The 27,565-nt window shown below is 36.1% G+C and overlaps 1 protein-coding gene across 4 annotated transcripts; it reads right to left on the bottom strand.

Moving 5' to 3' along the window:
- Positions 1-319: 319 nt before the first annotated feature.
- Positions 320-27,565, bottom strand: LOC113519952 (UTP--glucose-1-phosphate uridylyltransferase). 4 transcript variants are annotated; one of them, XM_052901124.1, is made up of 7 exons: positions 27,430-27,564; positions 25,694-25,720; positions 5,412-5,598; positions 4,230-4,462; positions 3,286-3,491; positions 1,575-2,349; positions 320-552 (listed from the first exon to the last, which is right to left on the bottom strand). In XM_052901124.1, exons 1-7 carry the CDS (start codon positions 27,457-27,459, stop codon positions 445-447), a joined length of 1,566 nt encoding a protein of 521 aa, XP_052757084.1. In that variant the 5' UTR covers positions 27,460-27,564; the 3' UTR covers positions 320-444. The 4 variants fall into 4 exon arrangements, with proteins under 4 accessions (XP_052757084.1, XP_052757098.1, XP_052757104.1 ...); XM_052901138.1 differs by lacking the exon at positions 25,694-25,720 and having other exon boundaries at positions 27,430-27,565; XM_052901144.1 differs by lacking the exons at positions 25,694-25,720; positions 27,430-27,564 and adding an exon at positions 23,137-23,295.

The following is a 27,565-nucleotide window of genomic DNA, read 5'->3' as shown; positions in this document are numbered from 1 at the left end:
TTTGTTTTCGCGCCATTTCAATTCAGTGTTGCCATAAATAAAAAAAAAAGCTTACTAGATAAGAGGTGTAAACTTATATTTCATTGAAAAATGGTAATTATATTAAATACCTATATTTTTGGTAAACTATTTCAAAATGTTCCATAATGCCTACGATTTTTTTGTACATTATAAAAATTCCACGAAGCACTTTTTTTTTTTAATTCAGGAGAACATAAAAAATATTATGATAAATCTCATTGTGTTACCTTATTTTTAAATCTAGTTGCATTTAAAAAACATTTTAATATTTGTATCTTTTTTAAATAAAAAAAAAATGTAAACATGTACATTTTATTTTAGTACCTATAATTTAATTAGATAGGAACTGTTCTTGTGATTTGTTTCAACTTTTTTTTTTTGTGCAAATGTCTACTTCATACACAGACAATGTTTCTTCCAAATCTAATGATCGAGAATGCGTAGATTGCCAGATACAATTTTGTTTTCAAGTAGAGCCCCTGACGGTATGTCTATTCGGTCCCCGTGGTTCGCTATTATGATCACTGTGCCCTGCAAATAAAATACGTTTTCCAATGTTACAAATGCTCGAAATTTTTTTTGTATAGGTATCTCTGATAAAGTAATTTAATAAAATTACAATCAGATATTGTCTATGATACTAGCATGGTCATCTAGATATACTAAAGACTCAATCAAAATTCGAATAAATAATTTACTATGTTATTTCGGAAAAAAATTAATTATAAATTAAAAGATAAAATCCCATAATAGACATGCCAGTATATACACAGTACATTATCTAATGTCCATGCTATTAGAGATAGAACGAGACAGCAAGCTTCGGCGTCTTGTTCTTACATATTTTCATAACACAGGGGGCAAACGAGCATGCAATCATCAGATGAGATGTTAAAAGACTACCGCCGCTGACTGATAATAAGTTAAAACTGACTATAAGTTACGATATTGAATCGGTTTGGAAATACTGCTGCCAGCAGTTGATTTAAAAGTGTGGTTGTGGTGGAACCAAAGAACAAGGAAATACATAGGAGTGATAAAATTGTCAATTCATAGCAGGCTAGTGTATTGAAAATGTTATACGGCCGTATAATCCTACCAAATTCAAATACAAATGTAAAATTTGTCATTGACAAATAATTTACATATCAAACATTTTCTATACACTAGCCTGCTATGAATTGAGTAAAAATAGCAACTGATGGTGTATCTTTCGTCTTCTTTTCATTAATTATCTTTGGATAAGAAGAAATAAGGCAGCCATATGATTTACAGTTTTTATTTGGAACAGTTTTTATGTAGAACAACGCCACACATCCAGATGTTGGAAATGAAACTTTAGTTTATGGCGGGTCATTAGGTGATGAAATTGAACAGCAGCGATCAGTCTAAACTATTACTCAACTGGTTTAATAACAATAATGGATATCAAATTAAAGAACTGTGAGAAAGAGGAAATAATAAAAACGTATCTAACGACAGGGTCATACGCAAGTTGTTTAGAAGGATCAGACTAATGCATAGACAAACATAACATAAAATTAACAACTCACCTTCAAGGACACTCCTCTACCGAATGTAACATCTCCGGACACTGTTAAATGATCCAACTCTATGAGGTCAGGTATCGCTGCGAACCTGTTCAGGAATTCCTTTACTTTCGCAAAGTGATTGTCTCCGAGCTTCACGAGTGGTGTCGAGGGGAACATCCTCTGCGGAGACATGACCAACGAGCCATGAGATAAGCTGTACAGGTTCGACATGACGAGAAGCAGGTCTGACGTCTTCTTGACGGGCAAAAACCTGCTCCTGGGCACGTTAACTCCTATACCACCTTCGAAGCACTTCATGGCAGCACCCACAGCAGTTTCTAGTTGAATTACGTTCAGTCCATCGCCTAAATGTTTGTTGTTCACTATGATCTCCATGTTTAGGGAGCCTTGCTCGACTACCCGCTGGATAGCGTCAAGTTTTGCCCATAAGTTGTTGGTATTGAAGAATTTAAACTGGCTCACTGACTTGAAATCATCTACATGCTCTTTAGGTACTTGGGCTATCTCGAGGAGGCGGAGTTTGTCCTCATATTGGATCAACGTGCCTCCTTTGACGTCAGCTCTCGTCTTATCTGTGACTTCCATCACGAATTCTGACGTGGAACGCTGGGGCTCAGGGTTGAGAAGTAGATTTAGTATGTTCAGATCGACAGTAGCTCCGAGGTTGTCTATGTTACTGATGAAGCAATATGTGCGACCTTCTTTGATGAATTTCTGCAGGAGGCCAGAGTTGTAGAAGGATTCGTAGAAGTCTCCGTGACCTGGTGGATACCACCTACAAGGTAATAATAATAAATTATAATCTATCTTCACATTAGGTTCTTTTATGGGTAGCTAGAGGGGAGTACTAAAGACTTCTAATTTTTTTATTGCTAGGGAAACAAACGAGCAGACGGTTCACCTGATGGGAAGCAGTTACCGTTGTCCAAGAACACTTGGGCGATGGTAACAATACATTCTTTCATATCTCCTTCGGTTCCGGAGATTCTTAACTCCTCTCAGATATACAGTAAAGTACATTATCTGTTTGAATATAATAAATCAACCTTGTTCTCTTTCGGTACCCGCATCATTTCATTGTACAAATTATAAGTTCTTTTAATCTATGACAGATTTTACACCCCGGTTTTGACACGGGTAGATAGATAAAGTAATATTTCATACTAGCTTTAATAAGCAAATTTTTTATACCTTGGGTTACACTATTATTATTAACGAGAGGATCTTTTTTTTTACAACACAGGGGGCAAACGAGCATACGGCTCACCTGATGGTAAGTGACTACCGCCGCCCATGATCACCCACAACACTAACGGCATTGCAGGTGTGCTGCCGGCCTTTTAAAAAGGAATATTCTCTTTTCTTGAAGGTTATGATGTCGTATCGGTTTAGAAATACTGATAATATGAATAATATAATAATAAACATCTCTAATAAAAAAGAAGTAGTCCATATGTAACTCAATGATAACGTAGAGCTTCCTATAGGTGAAACAATTTTTAAAATCGCTGTCTAATTTCTAAATTAATCTCTTTATAATATCAAATATAGATAATTAATGCTCCTTTCAACTCAGGGTTTGCTGGAAGAGAACTCTTACAGAGTTAAGCCCGCCTGTTGTACATTTTTATTTTATATATATTATATGTTTGTAAACTTTTGGGTACAATAAAGAATATGTAAAAAAAATAGACGGTATAGTGGCACTCACGCCTCAATGTCGGAGTGCACGTCGCCGGTCTTGGCGATGGGCAGCAGCGACTCGCGGTTGATGCGCGGATGGCACGACTGGTTAAATGTGTGTATCTCGAGCTTGAGTCCGCGGTACTTGCGGATCACCTTCTGCGTGTCGTCGTCCGTGTTGAACGAGTTCATCAGCACTAGTGGCACGTTGCACTTGTACGTTTTATTCAGGTGCTGCAATGGTGGAGGGAAAAATTAAATAGGAACCTATCCTCACGACAATAGGCTTAGAAAAATATTAACTGTGCCTTTCACGGGACTAGGTTTACTGGATGATATCTCTTAAGCTTAAGATAAGCTCGCCTTTGTACAGGACATACATTATACCAGCAATTCATTATTTTCTTTTTATAAGAAACTGCTGACAGTGCAAATAAATCTAAATCATTAAAATAATCATTATAAGACTTCATATCACGTCTCAAAGGCACACGTTTTCCTGCATGTGTTTTGCAATCCCTCGGTGCAAATGAACGAAAAGCCAAAGAACTATATACATGGCATCTGTCTTTTGTTTAAAGAATAATAAGGGAATGGTAACCCCGCCTGCGCTAACGGTATACACTGGCGGGACACCAGTGAGGGATGAGAGGTGAGAATGAAAAGGCAGGTCAGTTAGCCTATCGTGATGAATACATGGGGTATTCTGCACGAAGGTTTCCAGGGGGAAACGAAGGAGGCTGACCTGACAATATATTGCTAGCAATGGGACTGGTAGTCCGTATTACTAGCATTAAATATAAAAAATATCTCCCCCCCTCCGCCCCCATAAGGAGGCATGAATTAGGTGCTCGATAATATAATTTTATACAGTCTGAAACTTTGAGAACTATATTAACCACTTTACTTCTCCATTGAATTCTCTCGTGCCTGGTCATGATAATAAACTCATAGTGAAGATAAACTCCTCACCTCTATCTGCTGCACAGTCAGATCCAAAAACGTGAGCTCATTCCTCACTTGTATCACCGACTTGGGGCCCTTGCAACCCATAGAGGTGCCGAGTCCACCGTTCAATTTCACCACCACCAGCTTGTCCAGCATGTGGTGCACGTTGTCTGTGGTCGGTGTCTCCAGCGTGTTGTAGTCTATGACAGCGCCTTCTGGAAGCTTCTCGATCTTCTCCCATGTTACTGATGGACCCTCTGTAGTTAAAAGACAGTAAATAAATAAACGGCAGTGTGGTCCTAGGATAAAATACGCCATCCTTTCCTTTCTAAGGGAACTTAATAGTTGAGGAATGAGCAGCAGGATTCCTTTTAAAGTATCACCAAGGCCTAAATGCAGTTGCCAATCCGCCTATCAAACGTGACAACTACTGGCAAAACCACCCAAAGGAAAGGCCTTTTTTCAGCAATGGACAAAGGCCTGCTGCAGCTGATATCATCAAATAAATAGATTTAATTACTTTGGGTTAAACCTTGCAAGTAACTTTTTGCATTACTTTATTTTTTATGATACTTAGAATAGCAAACAAGCTGACGGCTCACCTGATGGAAAAAGGTAACCGTCGCCTATAAACAGTGTCTATAATTGTCAGGAAAGTAAGCTAACCACTCATCGTAGTGTATAAATATAAACTGCACTATTAACATCGTAAAATATAGTTTTTTTTTTTTTTTTTATAACACAGGGGACAAACGAGCATACGGCTCACCTGATGAGGACAAACTATGCCCATGATCACCCACAACACCAGAGGCAAGTAGTGTTCATATTACCTCCATGCGTTGCCAATCCTGAGAAGTAAGGCTTTATGCTTCCGTGCCTTCCGAAATTTCACTACCAATATAGTATGGACCCGCCCTTTCAACTTCATCACAACCATGCGAACAGAACTGTTAATCATCATCTCTTTTATCATTCCATAGGTAATTTCAGTTTTTATACAAATATCACACGAAGAACTAGAAGAATAGCGTTATTCTATAATTAAAGATTGTGTTTCGCATAAAAAAACCGACTTTAATTGTGGCCAAACCAGTTTATTTTGATTTAAAAACTAAACCACTGAACCGATTTTGATAAAATTTCTCTGGAGCCACTCTGAAAATACAACATTTCAGATAAAAAGTTTTAAAATTGCAAACTTACGTTCAGCCAAAAATCTGCTGAAAAGATTCTTGAAGCCGGCGAACTCCTTCTCGACGAGGGGCCGCCTATTCTCTGGGATGGTGCTGACCAATCTCTCCAGCTCCACAGCCACCCTGGCGAGAGCATCACGCTTGGTCGCCTCCTTGAAGTCCCGCGACCCTGATGGGGTGCGCTGATGGCTGCGGATCTGGTGAGAAAATAAATGATCTCATTAAATTGGAATACTTAAATATAGATTTGGGGGTTTAAATATGGTTGACCGTAATAACTGACTCTTGCATCATACTCGAGAACGGACGCTATGCTAACTAAATAACTTTTTTAAAGCACATAGAATGGTAAACAAACAGGCATGTACTGAACTGTAAAATACCACAGAGATCATAGAATACATTGCGATGCCCATGTGTTCTCATTCTTGGAGACTGAGGTATTATGCTTCCTTGCCCTGACATTTCTGTGTCTCCCATCTCCATAATGTTTACATACATTCTGCTCTCCTATTGTATCGTCCCCTCTCCATAGCTCGCTGAGTAATTTAAAATATTGCACACGGGTAACCGCGTAGTTTCTCTGTGTGGTAGAATCCAAAATGAGGATATCCGTAGAAGAACCAAAGTGACCAACAAAACCCAGAGGATAAGCAAGCTGAAGTGACAATGAGCTGGTCAAAGAGCTCGAAAAACCGACAAATGTTGGAGAAGAAGAGTTCAGGGTTCTTGAGTAGCGTTCCAATACAGAGCGACCGGGGGAAAAGGGATTGTTAGTAATGGAGGCTGAGAATCCTATTGCTAGCAATATACCCAACCAGGTCGACCTCCTCGCGATTGTTCCTGGAAACTATCACGATTAATTCCTAATGAATTCATCATGATGGGCTAACTGACCTGTTTTCATTCTCATCTATCACCCTTCACTGGTGCTCCGCCAGCGTATCGCATTACAGCAGGCGGGGTTTCACCCATCAAAAAAAAAATACAGAGCGACCCTCCACTAGATAGAGGGACGACCTCGAAGGCATTACAGGGAGTCAGTGGATGCAGGTGGCGGTCTATGGGGATGGCCTTTGTTCAGCAGTCGACAGACAATGGCTGATATAATGATGACTGTATCGAACGTATACATTTTATGGTAAATTTTTAAAACAGCCATCGTTAACTTTTTACTATACGAGGAGGCAAAGCCGCAAGTTACAGCTAGTTCAAAACACACACACGCAAGCATCCACATATCCGCCATCAATGCGACGTTGATCGATCGCTGTGTTGCCTGTATTTACTCAATTTGTTGTACTAGTTTTACACAAACATTCATTTCAAAGGTCGATTGTATTTATTTAATTGGTTGGAGGTCGTATACGGACTGGTCGTCGATGATTTTTATTTTAAAATCATTGTATACTGGGGGGAAAGGGATTGTTAGCAATGGACTTTGACAGCCCTATTGCTAGCAATATGCCTTATTAGGTCGACCTCCACGTGGTTCCCCCCTGGAAACCATCGTGAACAATTCTCGTTGGATTCGTCACGATAGGCTAACTGACCTGCTTCATCCTCACCTATCATCCTTCACTGGTGCCCCGCCGGTGTATACCGATAGCGCGGGTGGGGTTACTATTCCATTATCATTCATTAAAAAAAATTTATACTAGTTAGATCAGACAGAATTTCAATGCTTTATTAGTCACAATGGATAATATTAGTATTTAAGTAAGTAACGATTTAATATGGTGGTGGGATGGGCTGCAGCGTCCCTCTTAAAACGTCATCAAAGTCTAACTGTGGTTGCTAATCCACCTGCCAAGCGTGGCAACTACTGGCAAAACCTTCAGGAGGGCTAAGTTCAGCAGTGGACAGTTATTCCGTTTTAAATAGCCAATGAACAAGCCATTTCCCATTAGGCGGGTCGTCAACTTGTGTACCATTCTAAATTGCAAAGAAATAGCCATTTAAAAGAGACGTGATGAGATTTTATATTATACAATACTACTCACGATTCTATAAGGAAGAAAATGCGACCGAATAAAGAAGAAATGGTAGACGACGAGGAATAGATAGGTTTTCAAAATTTTATCTATTAATTTAATAAATATAAAATATCTATTAATTTTATAATTTTTTTTTATACTACTGAGAATGGCAAACAAGCTGACAGCCCACCTGATGGAAAGTGGTAACCGTCGCCTACAGACATGAGCAGTACCATGGACATAACAGAGTATACTGTTTCGCCCATGATACCCCACATGCGTCGCCATTCCTGACGACTCAGGTGTTATTCCTCCGTACCCAGTAAATTCACGCCATATCGCCACCCTTCAAACCGAAACACAGCCATGCAAACACAACTACTTCACGGTTGAAACACGAATGGGACAGAGGTACTCAAGCAATCGACTTTTGTACAAAGTCTCCCTCTGGTAAATTTTATATATATATATATATATATATATATATTAATTTTAAATTTAATACGCACCCTCTGTCTGAGCCAGTCGTTTTCTATAATGTCCGCAATATCCATTTATATATATTGTTAAAATAAAATAATGCACAAGGAAACTCACTGGAGCACGAGTCACAGCACTATTGAATTAGCAATGCATTATGACTGTTAATTTCTATTGATAACTGATCACTTTCTGATGATAAGACAACGAATATATTATTTCGAAGTAATTTTTAGTAGAGTCATCCTATATTTTTATCGATGATAATAACCCAGCTTGCGCTAACGGTATACACTGGCGAGGCACCAGTGAAGGATGACAGGTGAGGATGAAAAGGCAGGTCAGTTAGCAAAATCGTGACGAATTCAACGATAAATTAGTCATGATGATTTCTAGGAGGAACTAGTCAACCTGATAGAGTATATTTATAACAAGAGGAACTAACCTCCCCATTACTAACAATCCCTTCCCCCCTAAACATCCTATTCATGTTTTATTACACTTCACATGTCATCAGTGAAATTCTAATAGTCATAAGTAAGGGGGGAAAGGGATTGTTAGTAATGGAGACTGAGAATCCCATTGCTAACAATATACCCAACCAGGTCGACCTCCTCGCGGTTCCCCCTGGAAACTATCATGGTTAATTTTTGATGAATTCATCATGATGGGCTAACTGGCCTGTTTTCATTCTCATCTGTCACCCTTCACTGATGCTCCGCAAGCGTATCCCGTTAGCGCAGGCGGAGTTACCATACCATAATCACCCATAAAAAAAAACAGTGCGTAAGTGGGGGTGAAAGGATTGTTAATATATCAGGTCATCTATCAGGTCGACCTCCACGCGGTTCCATCATCGTGGTTAATTCTTGTTGAATTCGGCACGATGGCTCTCAACTGACCTGATTTCATCATCACCTATCATCCTTCACTGGTGCCCCGCCAGCGTATAACGTAGCGCAGGCGAGGTTATCATTCCATTATCATCCATAAAAACAATGCCCGTAAGGGTTAGCAACGCGTCAGCGAATAAAAGATTTTTAACTATATTTATTTAAAAATAATTACAAAACAAAATTCAAAAATAATAAAATTTATTTTATTCACACTCCCGCCAAAACAGCTTCGAGCTTATATTGTGGAAATTAATATCCTAACATTTCTATCTGGGGGGAAAGGGATTGTTAGCAATGGAGTTTGGAAGCCCCATTGCTAGCAATATGCCCTATCAGGTCGACCTCCACGTGGTTCCCCCTGGAAATCATCGTGAACAATGCTTGTTGAATTCGTCACGATGGGCTAACTAACCTGCTTCATCCTCATCTATCACCCTTCACGCTAATGGGATACGCCAGCGTGTATATATATATATATATATATATATATATATATATATATATATATATATATATATATATATATGTATATGTATATGAGACAGATAGAGAGAGAGAGAGAGAGGTAGAAAGGTTTTTTTAGGTATATATATATATATATATATATATATGTATATTATGTTTTCTCTCTTCTACATTACCAATCTATATAATTTGTAATCTAAGATTTCAAATATGTAGCTTTGTATAAAACAATATGATGATAAAACTTTATATCTCGTTGTCAGACTGTATCAAATAATTAAAAGTGACTATTCATAAACAACGTAAACATGTTATAATGTAGTATTGATAAGTTTTATCTGCATTATTGAAAAATTTAGGTATGGTATCTTAGGAGATAAGAGAATTTATAATAAGAAAATTAATAATCATTTATAATAATAAAAGCAATGTCATTAATAATAATAATAAGCTAACAACCACAGTATATTATTATTGTAAGCAGTTAAATAAATTATATGTATTTGATGTTTTTGTGCATTATAATTTTTTCTATTTTATGCACGAAAAATTATTAATTCACTCTTGCGCCGCCTGCCCACTTCTATCTGTTCTCCTTTAACCAAAGGTTGTCTGTAAGAGATTGTCCCAGCGATAAGACCGCCATTTGTATTTTTATGTATATATTTTAATCTGTATTTCTTGTTCTATATTTCACTTGAATTGATCAATTATCATTGTATGTTTTAATGTTTCTAATACAATAAAGAGTTAGATAAATAAATAAATAAACCACAATATAAGAAACTGTACTACTGCTAAAAATACCATTTTCATATTTAATATTTTCTAATTTTTTTTCTGAAAGTCACAAGTTGTTACTGTACTTGGTCAAATAAAAAAAAAAATGTTTGTCTATGGTTTAAAAATATTATTATACGACACAGAGCAACACTACATATATTTTTTCGACGCGAATCCTACAGTGTCACACGTACGCTAGTGCGTAGTTCCACTTGTGTGTACCTACTGACCCATTACACAATCAACGATTATTATAACTCGCCCATTATCTTTATAACTATCACGATATAACACGATAACATCAGTGAGTTATTATGTCAAAAATTCATCATAACAGATGGAATTATAAAAAAACCGGCCGAGTACGAGTCCGACTCGACCATTAAAGGTTCCATACAAATTACAATTGAAAAAAAATCATCATTACATTAGCTGTTAACTGTCCAATGCTGAACATAAGCATTCCCCAAAAGAGGGGGGGGGGGGGGGGGGTTGATGGGTGAAAATGGTATGGTATATGGGATTCTCAGTCTCCATTACTAACAATCCCTTTCCCCCCAAGTACTAAGATTTGCTGTTTAAGTATTTATAGTAGAAAAAAAAAAAAGCTGATGGTACAGCTGATGGAAAGTGGTAACCGTGGTAATACACAGGGCCGGATTATCCATCAGACAATGTAGGCGACTGCCTAAGGGCCCCCCCGCGCCCCGAGAAAATTTGTTTTCGAGAAAAATTTTTAAATGAATATTACGTTTAAAATGTTATTTAACAGACGCTCAATAAAAATATTATTGCCTTGTTTGTTTTTTTTTTATGACAATGTCACATTTAATTATATTTTGCAACACGTTTTAAGTTATTATATTGAAGAGATCTCTTTTAGAGACAAGTTTACCTTTGCTTACATTGTTTTTAATTTTTATTACTGTATGTTTTAGTGCAATAAAGAATATTATGTAGAATAATTTTATAGCAATGTTTTTTTGTAAACCAGACGAGCATTGTCCCCGATACGGTTATTCCGGCCCTGCCTATAGACATGAGCAGCACCCTGAGCGTCGCAAAACCCGTGATGTCCCTCATCTGTTGCCATTCCTAAGGACTATGAGACTATGTTATGCTTTCGTAGGTACCCTGTATTTCCACTGTCATATCCAAGGTTGCCAGTTGCTATTTTTTATTTTTACCCAAATGTAAAATACCATCTCATACCATGTGAACCGTTAATTGTCTACTGCTAAACATAGGCCTCCCTCTATTTGTGGGTTTTGCCAATAGTTGCCACGCTTGGTAGATGAGTTGGCAACAGCAATTACATCTTAGTGATGTTTTAAGAAGAGCGCCGCTGCCCATCCCCCGTTCATTAAGTTCCTTAGTCGCCTCTTACGACATGCACAGTAAAGGAAAGGTATAAGAAATATTTTCTCCGAATCAATAAAAATCTGTTCCTTTTTACCCAACCACAAACTAAAAAAAATTAACGACCAAAAAAAATCCCTCCACTTACCACTATTGGCATAATTTATTATATTCATATGCAGCTGTACGGTTTACAAACATCAAAACTACAAAAAAAAACCGAAATTTCTATCTTAAATAAAAAACTCACATGTAAAAATATCGTTTAGTAACAATTTTATTATATTAATAAGATAATATTATTATTTTTATTTTAAAAGTAACGGTGCACGAAACTAGGCTAATTTTCTTAAAAAAAAAAATTATCAAATTTTAAATCAACTTGATCGGGAACATTTCTGCAAAAATTTTAATTTTCCAAAATCTCACGATTTTTTTTAGCCAAAATTACAAAAAAAAAAAAACTCAATTTGATAACACTAGTCTCATAACCCATCTTTCAAGTCGAAAAAAAGCCACGCGCCAAGCTAATTCACTGCAGACACACAAACAGAACAGAGAGTAGGTACTCAAGCAGACTTTATGAAGTTTCCCTCTGGTGATTACTATAAGAATGAAAGAACTGAAGAACATTTTACCAGAGGGAGACTTTGTACAAAAGTCGATTGCTTGGGTACCTCTGTCCCATTCGTGTTTCTACCGTGAAGCATTGTGTTTGCATGGCTGTGTTTCGGTTTGAAGGGTGGGAATATGGCGTGAATTTACAGGGTACAGAGGAATAACACCTGAGTCCTCAGGAATGGCAACGCATGGGGGGTATCATGGGCGAGACAGTATACTCTGTTTTGTCCATGGTACTGCTCATGTCTATAGGTGACGGTTACTACTTTCCATCAGGTAAGCCATCAGCTTGTTTGCCATTCTAAGTTGTATAAAAAAAAAACATGACAATTCTACACGTAGCACATAAAAGACCAGAAGCCTGGAACTACCTGGTGTACATAACTCGTGCATAATTTTAAATAATTATACATAATTATTCTATGGCTGATGTCAGCCATCGTATTCTCGTATTTACTAATATACTTATCACTCTATATAATAATATATTATACGTGGTATACTATTATTTCATTTTTTTTAATACGTAAACGTAATTACATATACATTTTATTGAATCAGATATTTAATATATTCATGTATGTATATTTATATAATCTCTATTGTATGTGTTGTAATTTTTTTCGCCGCATAATAAAATTTCTGTTTAGCCAAAGGTTGACTGCGAGAGAATGCTATATAGTATTAAGTCCGCCTTTTGTATCAGACATTTTTTTTTGTAATGTGGTAAATAAAGAATAAATAAATAAAAAATAAAATAAATAAATGTACTGAAATATACGATTCACTTAATTACTGAATATACACACGTTGGAATACTGTTTTCAATCAATCAACGTAGGGGAGAAGGGATTGTTAGTAATTGGGATTGACAACCCCATTGCTAACAATATTGCCCTACCAGGTCGACCTACACGCGGTTCCCCCTGGAAACCATCGTGACTGATTTATTGTTGAATTCGTAACGATGGGCCAATTGGCCTTCTTCATCCTCACCTATCATCTCTCATTGGTGTCCCGCCAGCGTATAGCAATAGCGAGGGCGAGGATGTCATTCCATTGTCATCCATTAAAAAATCAGTAAACGAAATAAAGAAATAAAAATTTATAAATTTATACTCTGTACATAATGTTTTCTGTATTTTTTTTTAATAATTTAATTTAAAAAATCAGCTACTGCCTTTGAGACTAAAAAATAGGACCTACACAAAAATAAAAAACAAAAAAAAAAGAAATTAAAAATATTTTTCTATTAAAGCCACTCAAAAAATACACTTAAATTTTAACTTAATTTTTATACGACAAAAGCAAGAGATAAATGGATGCCTTTAAAAGAAATAATCATTAACGTTCCTTCCCAGTTGTACCCGGAAGACGAATGACGGATGAGTCAGCCGTCATTGTGTATTACACAATATTAAAACGCATAGTACCACGCCATAATCAAACTGGACATCACAGTAAGCATGACTTGCTTCAAGTTGCTTGACTACGCCATTAATATTGATATAAACAACTAGATATAAACACATACTAGAATTGATAAAAGATAAAATAATGCTTTAACATATACTCTATTAAGTTATTTACAAGAAATATTACTTACACATATTGATGCAATTAATTATTGAAATATAATAGTTATTAAGTGCCATAACCAGTGTCAGTCCCAAAGAGTGTTTTTTTTTAATTTTTTTATGAGTGAAAATGGTATGGTAACCCCGCCTGCGACGGCATACGCTGGCGGAGCACCGGTGAAGGGTGATAGATGAGAATGAAAACAGGCCAGTTAGCCCATCATGGTGAATTCATCAGGAATTAACCATGATAGTTTCCAGGGAGAACCGCGAGGAGGTCGACCTGGTTGGGGTATACTGCTAGCAATGGGATTCTCAGTCTCCATTACCAACAATCCCTTTTCCCCCTCCCATAGAGGGTTGACGTCAGGCAGGCGACCGGTCGTAAAACTAAAAGCCAAATCTTTTTGTAATATGGATAAAATCATTGCGCCGACCCCAAATAATTGGGATAAGGGTAGGAAGATGATGATGATGATGATGATGATGATTAAGTGCCATAACAACACAACAAATAAATATTTATATACAAGAGGAACCGTTAGCATCCATTTGAAGGGAGTATTCTATAGAACGTTCAGCTTTTTTTTTACAACACAGGGGGCAAACGAGCATGCGGCTCACCTGATAATAAGTGACTACCGTCGCCAACAGCATTGCAGGTGTGCTGCCGGCCTTTTAAAAGGGAATACGCTTTTTCTTGAAGGTTGTTATTTTTTTTATCGGATGATAATGGAATGGTAACCTTCCTTGTGGTAACGTTATATGTTGGTAGGGCACCAGTAAGGGATGATAGGTGAGGTTAAAAGGCAGGCAATTTAGCCCATTGTAATGAATATAGCTGTAATTCATTCATCTCTTACTGGTGCTCCGTTAGCATATACCGATAGCGTAAGCGGAGTTACCAATCCATTCCTATTTTATATCGGGACTTACACAGTTCCTGAGGAATGTTGTAGTTAAAATACTAGATTTTTTTTCTATACAACTTAGAATGGCAAACAAGCTGACGGCCCACCTGATGGAATGTGGTAACCGTCGCCTATAGACATGAGCAGTACCATGGACATAACAGAGTATACTGTTTCGCCCATGATACCGCCCATGCGTTGCCATTCCTGAGGACTCAGGTGTTATTCCTCTGTACCCTGTAAATTCACTGTCATATCCCACCCTACAAACCGAAACACAGCCATGCAAACACAACTGCTTCATGGTTGAAAACAAAGTGTCCTTCTGGTAAAGTAAACTACTGTTCCAATTTTGATATTTTCAGAAACTTACGAATTTTTAAATAATAGTAGAATATGATTACATATTTTTGGTAAGTTGATAAGTTTGGTAGTATAATAAGCTCCTTAGAGTAGTAAAAGATGCCACGACTCCTCACATGTTTGAGTTCAAATCATTCTGACCTTGTAGATAATGGAACGTTGGTCCCGGCGGCGGCGCGACCTACACGCGGTCTCATTTGATACCACTTAACATATTAACTTGACAGTGTCTGTCTGACTGTCTGTAATTGTTTAAGAAATTGTCTAACTAGAGGGAGACTTTGTACAAAAGTCGTTTGCTTGGGTACATCTATCCTATTCGTGTTTCAACCATGAAGCAGTTGTTTGCACGGCTGTGTTTCGGTTTGAAGGGTGGGATATGGCGTGAATTTACTGGGTATAGAGGAATAACACCTAAGTTCTCAGGAATGGCAAGGCATGAGGGGTATCATAGGCGAAACAGTATACTCTGTTATGTCCATGGTACTGTTCATGTCTATAGGCGACGGTTACCACTTTCCATAAAATAGGCCACCCTTTCCTTTCCCGTGGGTGTCGTAAGAGGCGACTAAAGGAGCTTATGGTGGAGGGATGGACAGCAGCATCTCTTTTAAAACATCACCAAAAGCCAAACTGCGGTTGCCAACTCGCCTACCGAGCATAGCAACTACTGATAAAACCCCCCTTATGGGGAAAACTACGTTCAGCAGTGGACAGTTAACATCTGGTACAACAATTCCTGAGAAACTCTAAGTATATTAATAATTAATAACTTTAGCTTTTTTTAACAATATTAATTTGCCCAACTATAAATTATTAAATCAAATTTTAATATTTTTTTTTTTACATTTATAAATCAATAACATTAACTTAACCTATGTTTTTGCAGTGATTTGCCCCGATCAAATACTGGCAGTCTGGAGGCCTATGTTCAGCAGTAATTTGCCCCTCAAGGGGAGGCCTATGTTCAGCAGTGATTTGCCCCTCAAGGGGAGGCCTATGTTCAGCAGTAATTTGCCCTCAAGGGGAGGCCTATCTTCAGCAGTAGACAGTTAACATCATCATCACAACGACTAGCTTTTCCTCGAAACTTAATACTCGTGAATTTAAAAACTAATAACAAACATTTTTATGCAATACCACAATAAATATTCAGACAGATGGACAAAAATTCTAAAAAAATTATTATTCGGGCTTGTATTACTTTTATTACGACCACATTAATTTTTCATTTTCATATTTATTTCAACCATTCTGTCCATAAGGAATGGTCCTGAGTCACTTGCATCCACTAAATCCATGCATTTGAAGTCATCACTGCAAGTAGGAGAAAAAAAAAAAAAGTAAGCCTACTAGTAGTAATGGTAGTACCATTACTACCATCATATTAATCTTTTAAAATATTTGTAGTTCTAGTGTTATTTAATTCATTACAATTGTTACTTCATTGTCTCGCACTGTATAATTATGTTAAAGTGAATGCTGTGAATACCTATAATAGGCGTGTGCATTAATATTGTATTATATTTAATGTTTGTTATATGTGTTATAATGCAATATACTGTTGGTGTTCCTTTGAATAAATAAATATCTTTATTGCTCTTGAATAAAACATACAGCGATTAGTTCAACAACTTGTTAACAAAGGTGGGCTTTTTTTTTTCATGGGTGAAAATGGTATGGTAACCCCGCCTGCGCTAACGGGATACGCTGGCGAAGCACCAGTGAAGGGTGATAGATGAGAATGAAAACAGGCCAGTTAGCCCATCATGATAAATTCATAAGGAATTAACCATGATAGTTTCCAGGGAGAACCGCGAGGAGGTGGACCTGACTGGGTATATTGCTAGCAATGGGATTCTCAGTCTCCATCACTAAGAATCCCTTTCCCCCCTACAAGGGTGGGCTTATCTCTAAAAGAGATCTCTTCCAACCAACCCAGTGCAGTTAGAGAGAAAATAATTAATTGGCGGATACTCTTTAAATATGCACAGAAATTACCTAGCTCCAATTGTCAACCAACTTCAAAGAGGTTTTCCTTTCGGTGGTATTTTTTATGTTTGTTACCTAATAACTCCGTCAGTTATAAGCCGTTTAGAAAAATTCATTTTTTTATCTGAAATTTTAAAAGAAATTTTATTAAAATCGGATCAGAAGTTTATTTTTTAAATCCATTAAAAAAAAGGTCGTACTATTATTTACACTATGGTAATAGCATCGCTTACGCACTAGAGCAGATTTTTTCACCTATTTAAAAACCACTATTACTCCAAATTAAATTAATCAATTATTGTGTAAATTAATAATTTTTTTCCGGGTATCTTACCAGCACCCACAAGGGGGCGTTACCGCCCACTTTGGGAAAGGCTGCACTAGAGGGACCCTAGCTCGTAAATGCATTATAATACATACATATATATATATATATATATATATGTATGTATTATATATATATATATATATATATATATATATATATATATATATATATATATATATATATATATATATATATATATATATATATATATATACAATATAGAAAGTAATACTGTTTATATTGAAGGTATTTAATGAACCCAGATAACAGAATGTTATTGTAATTATAAGGTAATTAACTATAGTATAGACTGTTTCTAGGAAATTACTTGATAACCCAACTAACTATTATATAATACCTATTTACATACTCGGATCTTATTTATACTACTATTAATGAATGTAATATATATATATATATATATATATATATATATATATATATATATATATATATGTATGTGTATGTTAGAGGGAGATAGAAAAGTTAGGACATTAATTTCCACAATATAAGCTCGAAGCTGTTTTGGCGGGAGTGTATATATATATATATATATTTCGTACTGATCTTATTTATGTATTTAAAAAAAATCTATGTATTTAAGTGTTTCTATCAGTTGTATAGTACTCATAGTGCAGGGGGAAAGGGGTTGTTAGTAATGAGATCTAATAGCCCCATTGCTAGCAATATACCCTCTGAGGTCGACATCCACGCGGTTCTCCCTGGAAACTATCATGGTTAATTGTTGTCGAATTCATCATGGTGGGCCAAATGACCTGCATTCATTCTCACCTATCATCTTCCACTGGTGCCTCGTCGGTGTATACCGACAGCGCGGGCGGTGTTACCATTCCATTATCATCCATTAAAAAAAAAGTACAAATCAACGCTACTATACATCCATAAAATATGTTAACTATGTGAATAGGTTCTCGTATCGGCTGATCTAATCCTACCTACATACATGTTTATCTGTCTCCAATTAATTAAGATAACGCACTTTGTTTATCTAAATACATCTATGTAATTATATTAATTAATGTTATATTACGTAAATTTATTTATATACCATTCAATCATTCAAATGCATTTTTTTTTTAATTTATTTATTTATAAAAGACACACCAACAATATGCTCACAATAATTAAGTACACAATATAACTACAATGTTATTAGTAAGTAAAATAGAAAAACTACTATTACAAAATGCTTAAATCTAAGTTGGAACAAAAAATGGGTGATAATGGAATGGTAGCCCTCCTGCGCTATCGGTATACGCCGGCGGGGCACCAGTGAGAGATAAGTGACGATGAAGCAGGTCAGTTAGCCCATGACGAATTCTATTAGAATTAACCACGATGGTTTCCAGGGGCAATCGCGTGGTGGTCGACCTAATAGGGTGTATTGCTAGCAATGGGTAAGTTAGATTCCATTACTAACAATCCCTTTCCCCCCAATTCAAATGCATTACAGGGCGTCAGTGGCTGCAGGTGGCTAAGGACCGTTCTTTATAGCAGTTTAAGGGGGAGGGCTATGTCCAGCAGTGGACGGTTAAAGGCTGATATGATGATGAACGATGATGAATTTAATGTTGAATATGTTAAAATTTAATGTTAAATGGGATACTTCAGCGGTGACCAAATTTGTTTATTATTTATTTTATTTATTTATATTATTGTAAGATGTACTAACATTAGTCTAAGATTATGTTATTAACAAATTAGGACACTGTAGTCTGTAATAAATATTTTTTTCTTTCCGTTTTTATATTTAGACTTACGAGTTTGTTACACCAAATAAGTGTAACAGTTACCAGAGGGAGACTTTGTACAAAAGTCGTTTGCTTGTGCACCTCTATCCCATTCGTGGTTCTACCGTGAAGCAGTTGTGTTTACATGGCTGTGTTTCGATTTGAAGGGTGGGATATGGCAGTGAATTTGCAGGATGCAGAGGAATAACACCTGAGTCCTCAGTAATGGTAACGCATGGGAGGTATCATGGGCGAAACAGTATACTCGCTTATATCCATGGTACTGTTCATGTCTATAGGCGACGGTTACCACTTTCTATCAGGTGGGCCGTCAGCTTATTTGCCATTCTAAATTGCATAAAAAAAAGAGTATTAATTAGCAATTATGGGGATTCTTTTGAGAATTTGCGAACAATACGACATGTATTTAAGATGACCGCTTTTTGTATTGTCATGTATGTATTTTGCGATAAATTTATTTTATTTAAACTATAGTGTAGGTGCATTGGAATCACACCTGTTCTAGAAAACACTAAAGGAATTTTGTAAGTACTTTTTAAATCCCATATTCTTATAATTTTATTATTATTATTTATTAATGAACATCTCTGAGTGAGGCATTAAGTAGGTACGTTTAACGACACGTTATTGCGTATTTCAATTGACTTTACCTTGAGAATGTTACAATAATGTAAATGCAAACAAAGTTATACACATTTATTCATTATATGTATTCTAAAACCATGTAGAGTATTATTATTTATTGCGAGGAAATAATTTATTTTACAGTAACACGTGATTTTTTTTAGTGGATGAAAATGGTATGGTAACCCCGCCTGCGCTAACGGTATACGCTGGCGGAGCACCAGTGATGGATGATAGGTGAGAATGAAAAGGCAGGTCTGTTAGCCTATCGTGATTGACACCTGGCATTTATCACGATGGTTTCCAGGGGAGGTCGAGCTGGCATGGTATATTGCTAGTAATGGGACTGGTAGTCCCTATAACTAACAATCCCTCCCCCCCCCCCCAGTAACACATGACTGTTTTTTTTATTGGTGAAAATGGAATGGTAACCCCGCCTGCGTTAACGCGATACGCTGGTGGAACACCAGTGAAGGGTGATAGATGAGAATGAAAACAGACCAGTTAGCTCATCATGATGAATTCATCAGGAATTAACCATGATAGTTTCCAGGGGGAACCGCGAGGAGGTCAACCTGGTTGGGTATATTGCTAGCAATGGGATTCTCAGTCTCCATTACTAACAATCCCTTTCCTCCCAACACATGACTGTTACTATATATCTATGATGTTGCTGTATCAGAAAACAAAAAAAAAATAGGTTATTACAATCGTGACATTCACACTGTAGGTCCCAGCATAAAATAGACCACCCATTCCTTTCCCGTGGGTGTCGTAAGAGGTGATTAAAGGAGGGCGAGGAATGGGCACCAGCGTCCCTCTTAAAACATCTCTGAAGCCTGACTGCGGTTGCCAACCCGACTGTCAAGCGTGGCAACTAATGGCAAATGGCTAGAAGGGCAACCTAATAAAAAGTGGCTACCGTGATCCTTTCTGTAATGTAAAGGAAAAAACCTCAGAGGGAATCCCATTCTGCAGCCAACATGTGTGAGGAAAAAACAACAATGACGCACGTAGAGTACTAAAAGTAAATAGTAATAAATAACAGTAAGTATTTATTAGATTGAGAACAGACCCTCTAGATAAGCGGCAAGCGAATTCGTCGACGGAATCCACTTCGATAGCGAGTCGGTGAGACAGAATGAGATAGCAACGCCGGGTGACTCATTCCAACTTATGGACTCGGGGGGGAAGGGATTGTTAGTAATGGGGATTAGCAACCCCATTGCTAGCAATAAACCCTATCAGGTCGACCTCCTCGCGGTTCCCCCTGGAAACCATCTTGATTGGTTTATTGTTGAATTTGTCACGATAGGCTAACTGACCTGCTTCCTCCTCATCTATCATCCCTCACTGGTGCCCCGCTAGTGTATACCGATGACGGTTATCGGCTGATACAACTATTTGTTGAGTATCATCAGACTGTCTTATGAGCAGATAAATTATTATATATATATATATATATATATATATATATATATATATATATATATATATATATATATATATATATATATATATATATATATAATTTTTATATTTTATTTTTGGAAATACTGCTGCTGGAAGCCTATTCCAAAGCGTAGTCGTACGTGAAAGAAAGTAATAGTTTGAAGTTTCCATTTGTTAATAATTTTATTTAAAGAATGTTCCTGTGATAATTTCAACAAAATTGGTTACTTTTTTTATTAAGTACTATTGAAATAAACTATACGTCTCAAACACTACGTCTAGCAAATTTTAATGACGATCAGTCGAGCAGTTCAATTACTAAGGTGTAACAAATAATTCAGATTGTGTTCCACAAAACAAAAACAGCCTTCAATTGTGACAAACACCAGTTGTTTTGATTTAAAAACTAAACTATGCGACCGATTTTGATAAAATTTCCATGGGACTAAACTGTAAGTTTCCCTTTTCAGATAAAAAAAATAGAATTTTCCAAATCGGTTTACAACTGACGGAGTTATGAAGTAACAAACGTAAAAAAAATACAACCGAATTGTATTACCTCTTTCTTTTTGAAGTCGAATAAAAGCACGCCAAAAGCTGATGGATTGTCCGTTTTTTTTTTTAATTTTTTACAACACGGGGGGCGAACGAGCATGCGGCTCACCTGATGGTAAGCGACTACCGCCCTCCATGATCATCCACAACACCAACGGCATTACAAGTGTCCTGCCAGCCTTTTAAGAAGGACTCTTTTCTTGAAGGTTATGTTGTCGTATCGATTCGGAAATATGGCTGCTGGAAATTGATTCCAAAGAATGGTTGTACGTGAAAGAAAGTGCCAGTGCCACAAGTGAAAAACGCACGGTGGAAGACACTCGTCCAGGTGGTTGGAATGAAATTTTAATTTATGGCGAGTAGTAATTAGGATATAATTGAGATATTTCGTAAACAAAGTAAACAAGCTTGACTTACGTTTATCGAAATAAAATAAATAACTAGAAGAAATAGGTTTTTGTGTTAAGCGATTAGATATGTATTATTGTTGTAGTATTAATACGTTAGGTCTTATTTTGAATTAACAAATTTCTAACCTACTTCAAAAACACGAAGAAGTTCCCTTATTTATGTTTTTTTATGGTTACCGGTACAATTTCCACGTTTCTGAAATCACTTAATCACTTAAATCACTTGTCCGGGAGACAGAATGAGATAGCAACGCCGGGTGACTCATTCCAACTCATGGACTCGGGGGGGAAGGGATTGTTAGTAATGGGGATTAGCAACCCCATTGCTAGCAATAAACCCTATCAGGTCGACCTCCTCGCGGTTCCCCCTGGTAACCAACTTGATTGGTTTATTGTTGAATTTGTTACAATGGACTAACTGACCTGACTTCAACCTCACCTATCATCCCTCACTGGTGCCCCGACAGCGTATCCCGATAGCGCAGGCGAGGTTACCATTCCATTATCAGCCATTAAAAAAAATCACTTAAATAATCACTTGGAGATACTAAAATATTCTTTATTGTACACAAAAAGGTATCAGAATAATAATTAAACATAATAGTGTACAAGGGCGAGTTTATCTCTAAAAGAGATTTCTTCCAGCAAACGCAATATAAGATAAACTGACAGTTTATTCATAGTTATATACCTATCTATCTATCCATTTAAGAGCTGCGCTCTTGTCGGTGGAGCTCTTGCAATCGTCTTAAATGTTATAAATAAATAAATGTCTATACAATTGAAAACACCGATAGATATCAATAAATAAATAAAATTATAAATCATCAACATTGTGAGAGGTCAATCATCAACATTCTTTAGATGCGATTTGAATAGCCCAAATACAGAAATGAATAAAACCATATTATTAAAACGTTTTCTCAAGTTTTAGAACTTATTTGTACAATTATACCAAATGAGAAAAAAAAATAAAAAAAAAAACTAACACGTTCGACATTATTAATTTATATTAATAATTTATGAATTTATTTATAAAATAGAAATAAAAAATCAAAGTCAGTATTTAATATAGCTGTTTAAATTATTAAAAAATTAAAATCTTTAGAGAATTGTACGGAATAAAACTAATACTTTATAACGAAAAATAAAAAAAAAAAAACACTACCTTACTGAGCAAATCCATTATACAATATCACAACACTACCACCGTATTGTCAGCGATCGGAAATAGTGCGCGCACGCAGACGGCACTTCAACTATAAATGAGAAAATTATTGTTGTACGCCACTAAATGATGATAAGCTATCAAGCGCCGGCCGGCCTCTGAACTAACGAGTGAAATAGTATTATTTCCCAACACAACAAACATTAAGCGATTAATATTTTTCTTAATAATAATAACACCATACTGGACACATTATCCAACGCCATCTAGTATCTAACTAAGAAAAACTTGTACTATGAGTACTTTTTTTTAATATGTGAAAATGGAATGGTAACCCCGCCCGTGCTTTTTTTTATACAACTTAGAATGGCAAACAAGCTGACGGCCCACCTGATAGAAAGTGGTAACCGTCGTCTATAGACATGAGTAGTACCATGGACATAACAGAGTATACTGTTTCGCCCATGATACCCCCCATGCGTTGCCATTCCTGAGGACTCAGGTGTTATTTCTCTGTACCCAGTAAATTCACGCCATATCCCACCCTTCAAACCGAAACAATGCCATGCAAACACAACTACTTTACGGTTGAAACACGAATGGGACAGAAGTGAGAATGAATGCTGGTCAGTAGGCCCACCATGATTAATTCGATAAGAAATAACCATGATGGTTTCCAGGGGGAACCGCGTAATGGTCGACCTGAGAGGGTATATTATTAGCAATGGGGCTATTAGACCTCATTACTAACAATCCCTTTCCCCCCTATACTATGAGTACTATACAACTGATAGAAATACTTAAATACATAGATATTTTTTAAATACATAAATTAGACCAGTACGAACAAATATTATATATTCATAAACATAAATGATTGTATAGTGCTGGGATCGAACCTGCGACCGTCGGAAAATAAGGTCTAAATTTATTAATCTAAATTTATTGTTAATTAATAATTTAAAATTTTCTTTAACTGGTTACACAGATTTCATACATAAATAGGTTTTTTGTTGGAAGTGACGCCGGCTGGTAAATAAGATTGGTCAGAGTGCAGAGCGGAGATGCGTGGACAGCGCGCGGGCATTGAGTGGATAACACGCGGTAAATTTTTTTTTTAAGATGACGCCGCTCCGTCATGCACAGATCATCCGTGTATGTCGGCTTAAAACCAAGTGACCCGGAGGTTGTTGCCTCCGGAGTTGAAGCCGGAGCAAAGGGGTACGCCCCGAAGCCCCTACCTCGCCCGCCCACACTATCTGGCGGGCACAGAGACGACCAGATTGATTGAATTTTTGTTTAATGACGAAAATAAAGTGGTAACCCCATCTGCACTATCGGTATATGCTGGCGAGACACCAGTAAGGGATGTCAGGTGAAAATGAAAGCGGGTCTGTTAATCCATCGCGACTTATTTACTAGGAATTAATCACGATGTTTCTGGTGGGAGTGCGTGGAAGTCGACCTGCTATCAATCATCTAGGGAAAGACATATATTTACATTATTGCTTGGATTACATCTCCATGTGTTGAAAACAGAATTTTCATTGTGTCTCCGATCTATCTTTAGCGTGAGCGAATAAAAATCCCATTGTCATCCAATTTCTCTTTCCCCCTTTCCTTCTCCCCCGTGGAAAGGCAGATCAGTTAGCCCACCGTGATGAATACGCCTGGAATTCAGCATGGAAGTTTCAGGGGGACCACGGGGACATCGACCTGACAGGGTATATTGTTAGCTATGAGGCTAATAACTGACCCATTGCTCAATTATATACCAACAATTTCTTCCCTCCCCCCCCCCCCCCAACTGTAGTTCGGCGACATAGAGTTACTATGGAAACTACTGTCATGCATCATTGCAATGTAAGCATATTTAAACTAGTTAGTGCTGGGTAACATGTCCAAGTATTATTATTATTGGAAAGACAGAAACAAAATTGTGAGAAGTAAAACGTTCACAAGTTATGGGCCCAAATTTCAGAATGTACAAATTGATCAAATCTCAATCACTTTGAACCTTAAACCGTTGTCTTAAGGATTAACTTTATTAAAATTTACTGCTATTATTTGAACATTTACACAACACTATTTACCACTCCTCATACCATTATTAGCAATCATTCCAATTTCATAGATCAACTATGTAGTACTTACTCTGTCAAATTAACCTCCGTGGGATTACCACTGGAAACTGGGGGAGAAGGGATTGTTAATAATGGGGATTAGATTGCTAACAATATACCCTGTCAGGTCGATCTCTTCATGGTTCCCCCTGGAAACGTGATTGATTTATTGTTGGATTCATTACAATGGGCTAACTGACCTGCTTCATCCTCATCTATCATCCTTCACTGCCCCGCCGGTGTATAGCGAGAGTTACCATTTCATTATCACCCATAAAAAAAACACTGGAAACTGTTAAGTGGTTAACATGTCATGACAGGCTAACTGACCTGATTTCATCCTCACCTATCATCACTCACTGCCATCCTATATATAGGCCAGTATATTAGTATAGCTATTATCCTAGAAAAGAGTTTTATACTATAGTACTCACCGCTGGACGCAATCTGTCATTATACTCCTGTAATTAATTAATATCTAATGTTAGTATGCATAGGGATATGGCGTGAATTTACTGGGTACAGAGGAATAACACCTGAGTCCTCAGGAATGGCAACGCATGGGGGGTATCATGGGCGAAACAGTATACTCTGTTATGTCCATGGTACTGCTCATGTCTATAGGCGACGGTTACCACTTTCCATCAGGTGGGCCGTCAGCTTGTTTGCCATTCTAAGTTCTATAAAAAAAAAAAAAAAAAAATGAACAAATAATAAGTGGAAAGAAAGTGCAACTAGTTTTATTTAAGCATATAATAACATAAATATGCTTTTTTAAGCCATACTGATTAGGCAAGCAGCTTAAAACTTTATAATTGCAAAGGTGTAACAGAAAAGTTAGGATATTAACATGTTAATATAGCACAAATTTACAATATGAAAGATTTTTTCATAATTTTAATAACTTTCTATACATGTGCCAAAATTACATCACTTAGTACCTATATCTATTTATTTATTTGACACTTTATTGCACCAAGTAAAATAATAATAAATACAGTAATAATGTGAAGTGATACAAAAGGTGGCCTTAATAAAAAAAAAGTAATACAAAAAAAGACTGCTTAGAGAAACATCCATCCATACACCATTTCTATTTATAAAAATCTACTCATAGCTTGAGACTGATTGCAGATGTTAATGAACACATTACATAATTATTTTAATTGAATTTTTTGTTAAATATATTTTAAAGAACCATCATTTTCTGTTTATGTTTAATATAACATATTTTAACAAAAAAAAACTACATTTTCAACCCACTTTAAAAAGAACAAGGTTCTCATTTCAATAGTTTTTTTTTTATTTGTTACCTCATAACTCCATTAGTTGTAAATAGATATGATTTTTTTTTTAAAAAGGTTATACTTATTGATAGGTGCCATAGAGATTTAATCAAAATAAATTCAATAGTTTAGTTTTTAAATTAAAATAACTGGTTTTGCCACAATTTAAGTTTTTTTTTTTTTTTGTAGAACACTTTAAGTAATTATTAAATACAAAATAAGTATGGAATAAATACAATAATATAATAGGAAATTATAAATTAATATTGGTCCTTAAATTATAGGTTCAAAATTAATGAAGGTACACACAAAAAAGTATATAAATCTTATCCTTTTTGACCTCAAATGAAACTTACTAATGAGTTTTCAAATCTATTGTTTCATTTTAAATATATAAAATTAATTCATGTAAAGTAAATTAGCATCAATATCAATGTTAAGTATTTGTATTGTAGAATATTTATCTAAGAAGTTTTTATTTAAATAAATTGTAATTATACTATAAATTCTAATTAGTAATACCTATATATTTAAGGAATTACATAAACGGCTGAATACATTATTGCCTAAACCTAAAGTAAAAAAAAAAAAATTTGCTATATAAAATAGTCACCTATGGCGTTGTTGTATAAACTTATTTAAAACTAATTTAAATTTTATTGTACCCACAGACCGAAATATAATTTAAGTTTTATAACGGAACACAATTTTATTAATTAATTTATGTATATTTTTTGTGAAGTTTTGACCCATATTTGACCTCTAAAACTTAGCAAGATCGATTTGAATAAATAAATTATTTGGAGACACATAAATCGTCACAGACGATTACATGCTATCAAGTGGCGCGGTTCAATAATAATATTGATAATACTATTTCTCACCTTCTTATCTGCTTCCCTCGTATCAGACATAATTCCTTCAAGTATATAAAATCTAATAATAACACAAATTAAGATGTAAACACAGAGAACTTTAAAAATTCAATTATTTAATAGGTATTTTGAAGACAATCATATG

The sequence above is a fragment of the Galleria mellonella genome, unplaced genomic scaffold, assembly GCF_026898425.1.
Source record: "Galleria mellonella isolate WM207_F2 unplaced genomic scaffold, CSIRO_AGI_GalMel_v1 utg1267, whole genome shotgun sequence".
Lineage (NCBI taxonomy): Eukaryota > Metazoa > Arthropoda > Insecta > Lepidoptera > Pyralidae > Galleria > Galleria mellonella.
Note: the sequence above shows the minus strand (reverse complement) of the source record. Positions and strands in the feature narration are given on the sequence as shown.

What these genes read in the sequence shown, in the direction of transcription:
- LOC113519952 (XM_052901124.1), bottom strand. Translation starts at nt 27,459, where the DNA reads ATGTCTGATACGAGGGAAGCAGATAAGAAG. An exon ending in CGAGGGAAGCAGATAAGAAG is followed by an intron (nt 25,721 to 27,429) that starts GTGAGAAATAGT and finishes AATTAATTACAG; the next exon opens with GAGTATAATGACAGATTGCG. An exon ending in ATGACAGATTGCGTCCAGCG is followed by an intron (nt 5,599 to 25,693) that starts GTGAGTACTATA and finishes TTTTCTCACCAG; the next exon opens with ATCCGCAGCCATCAGCGCAC.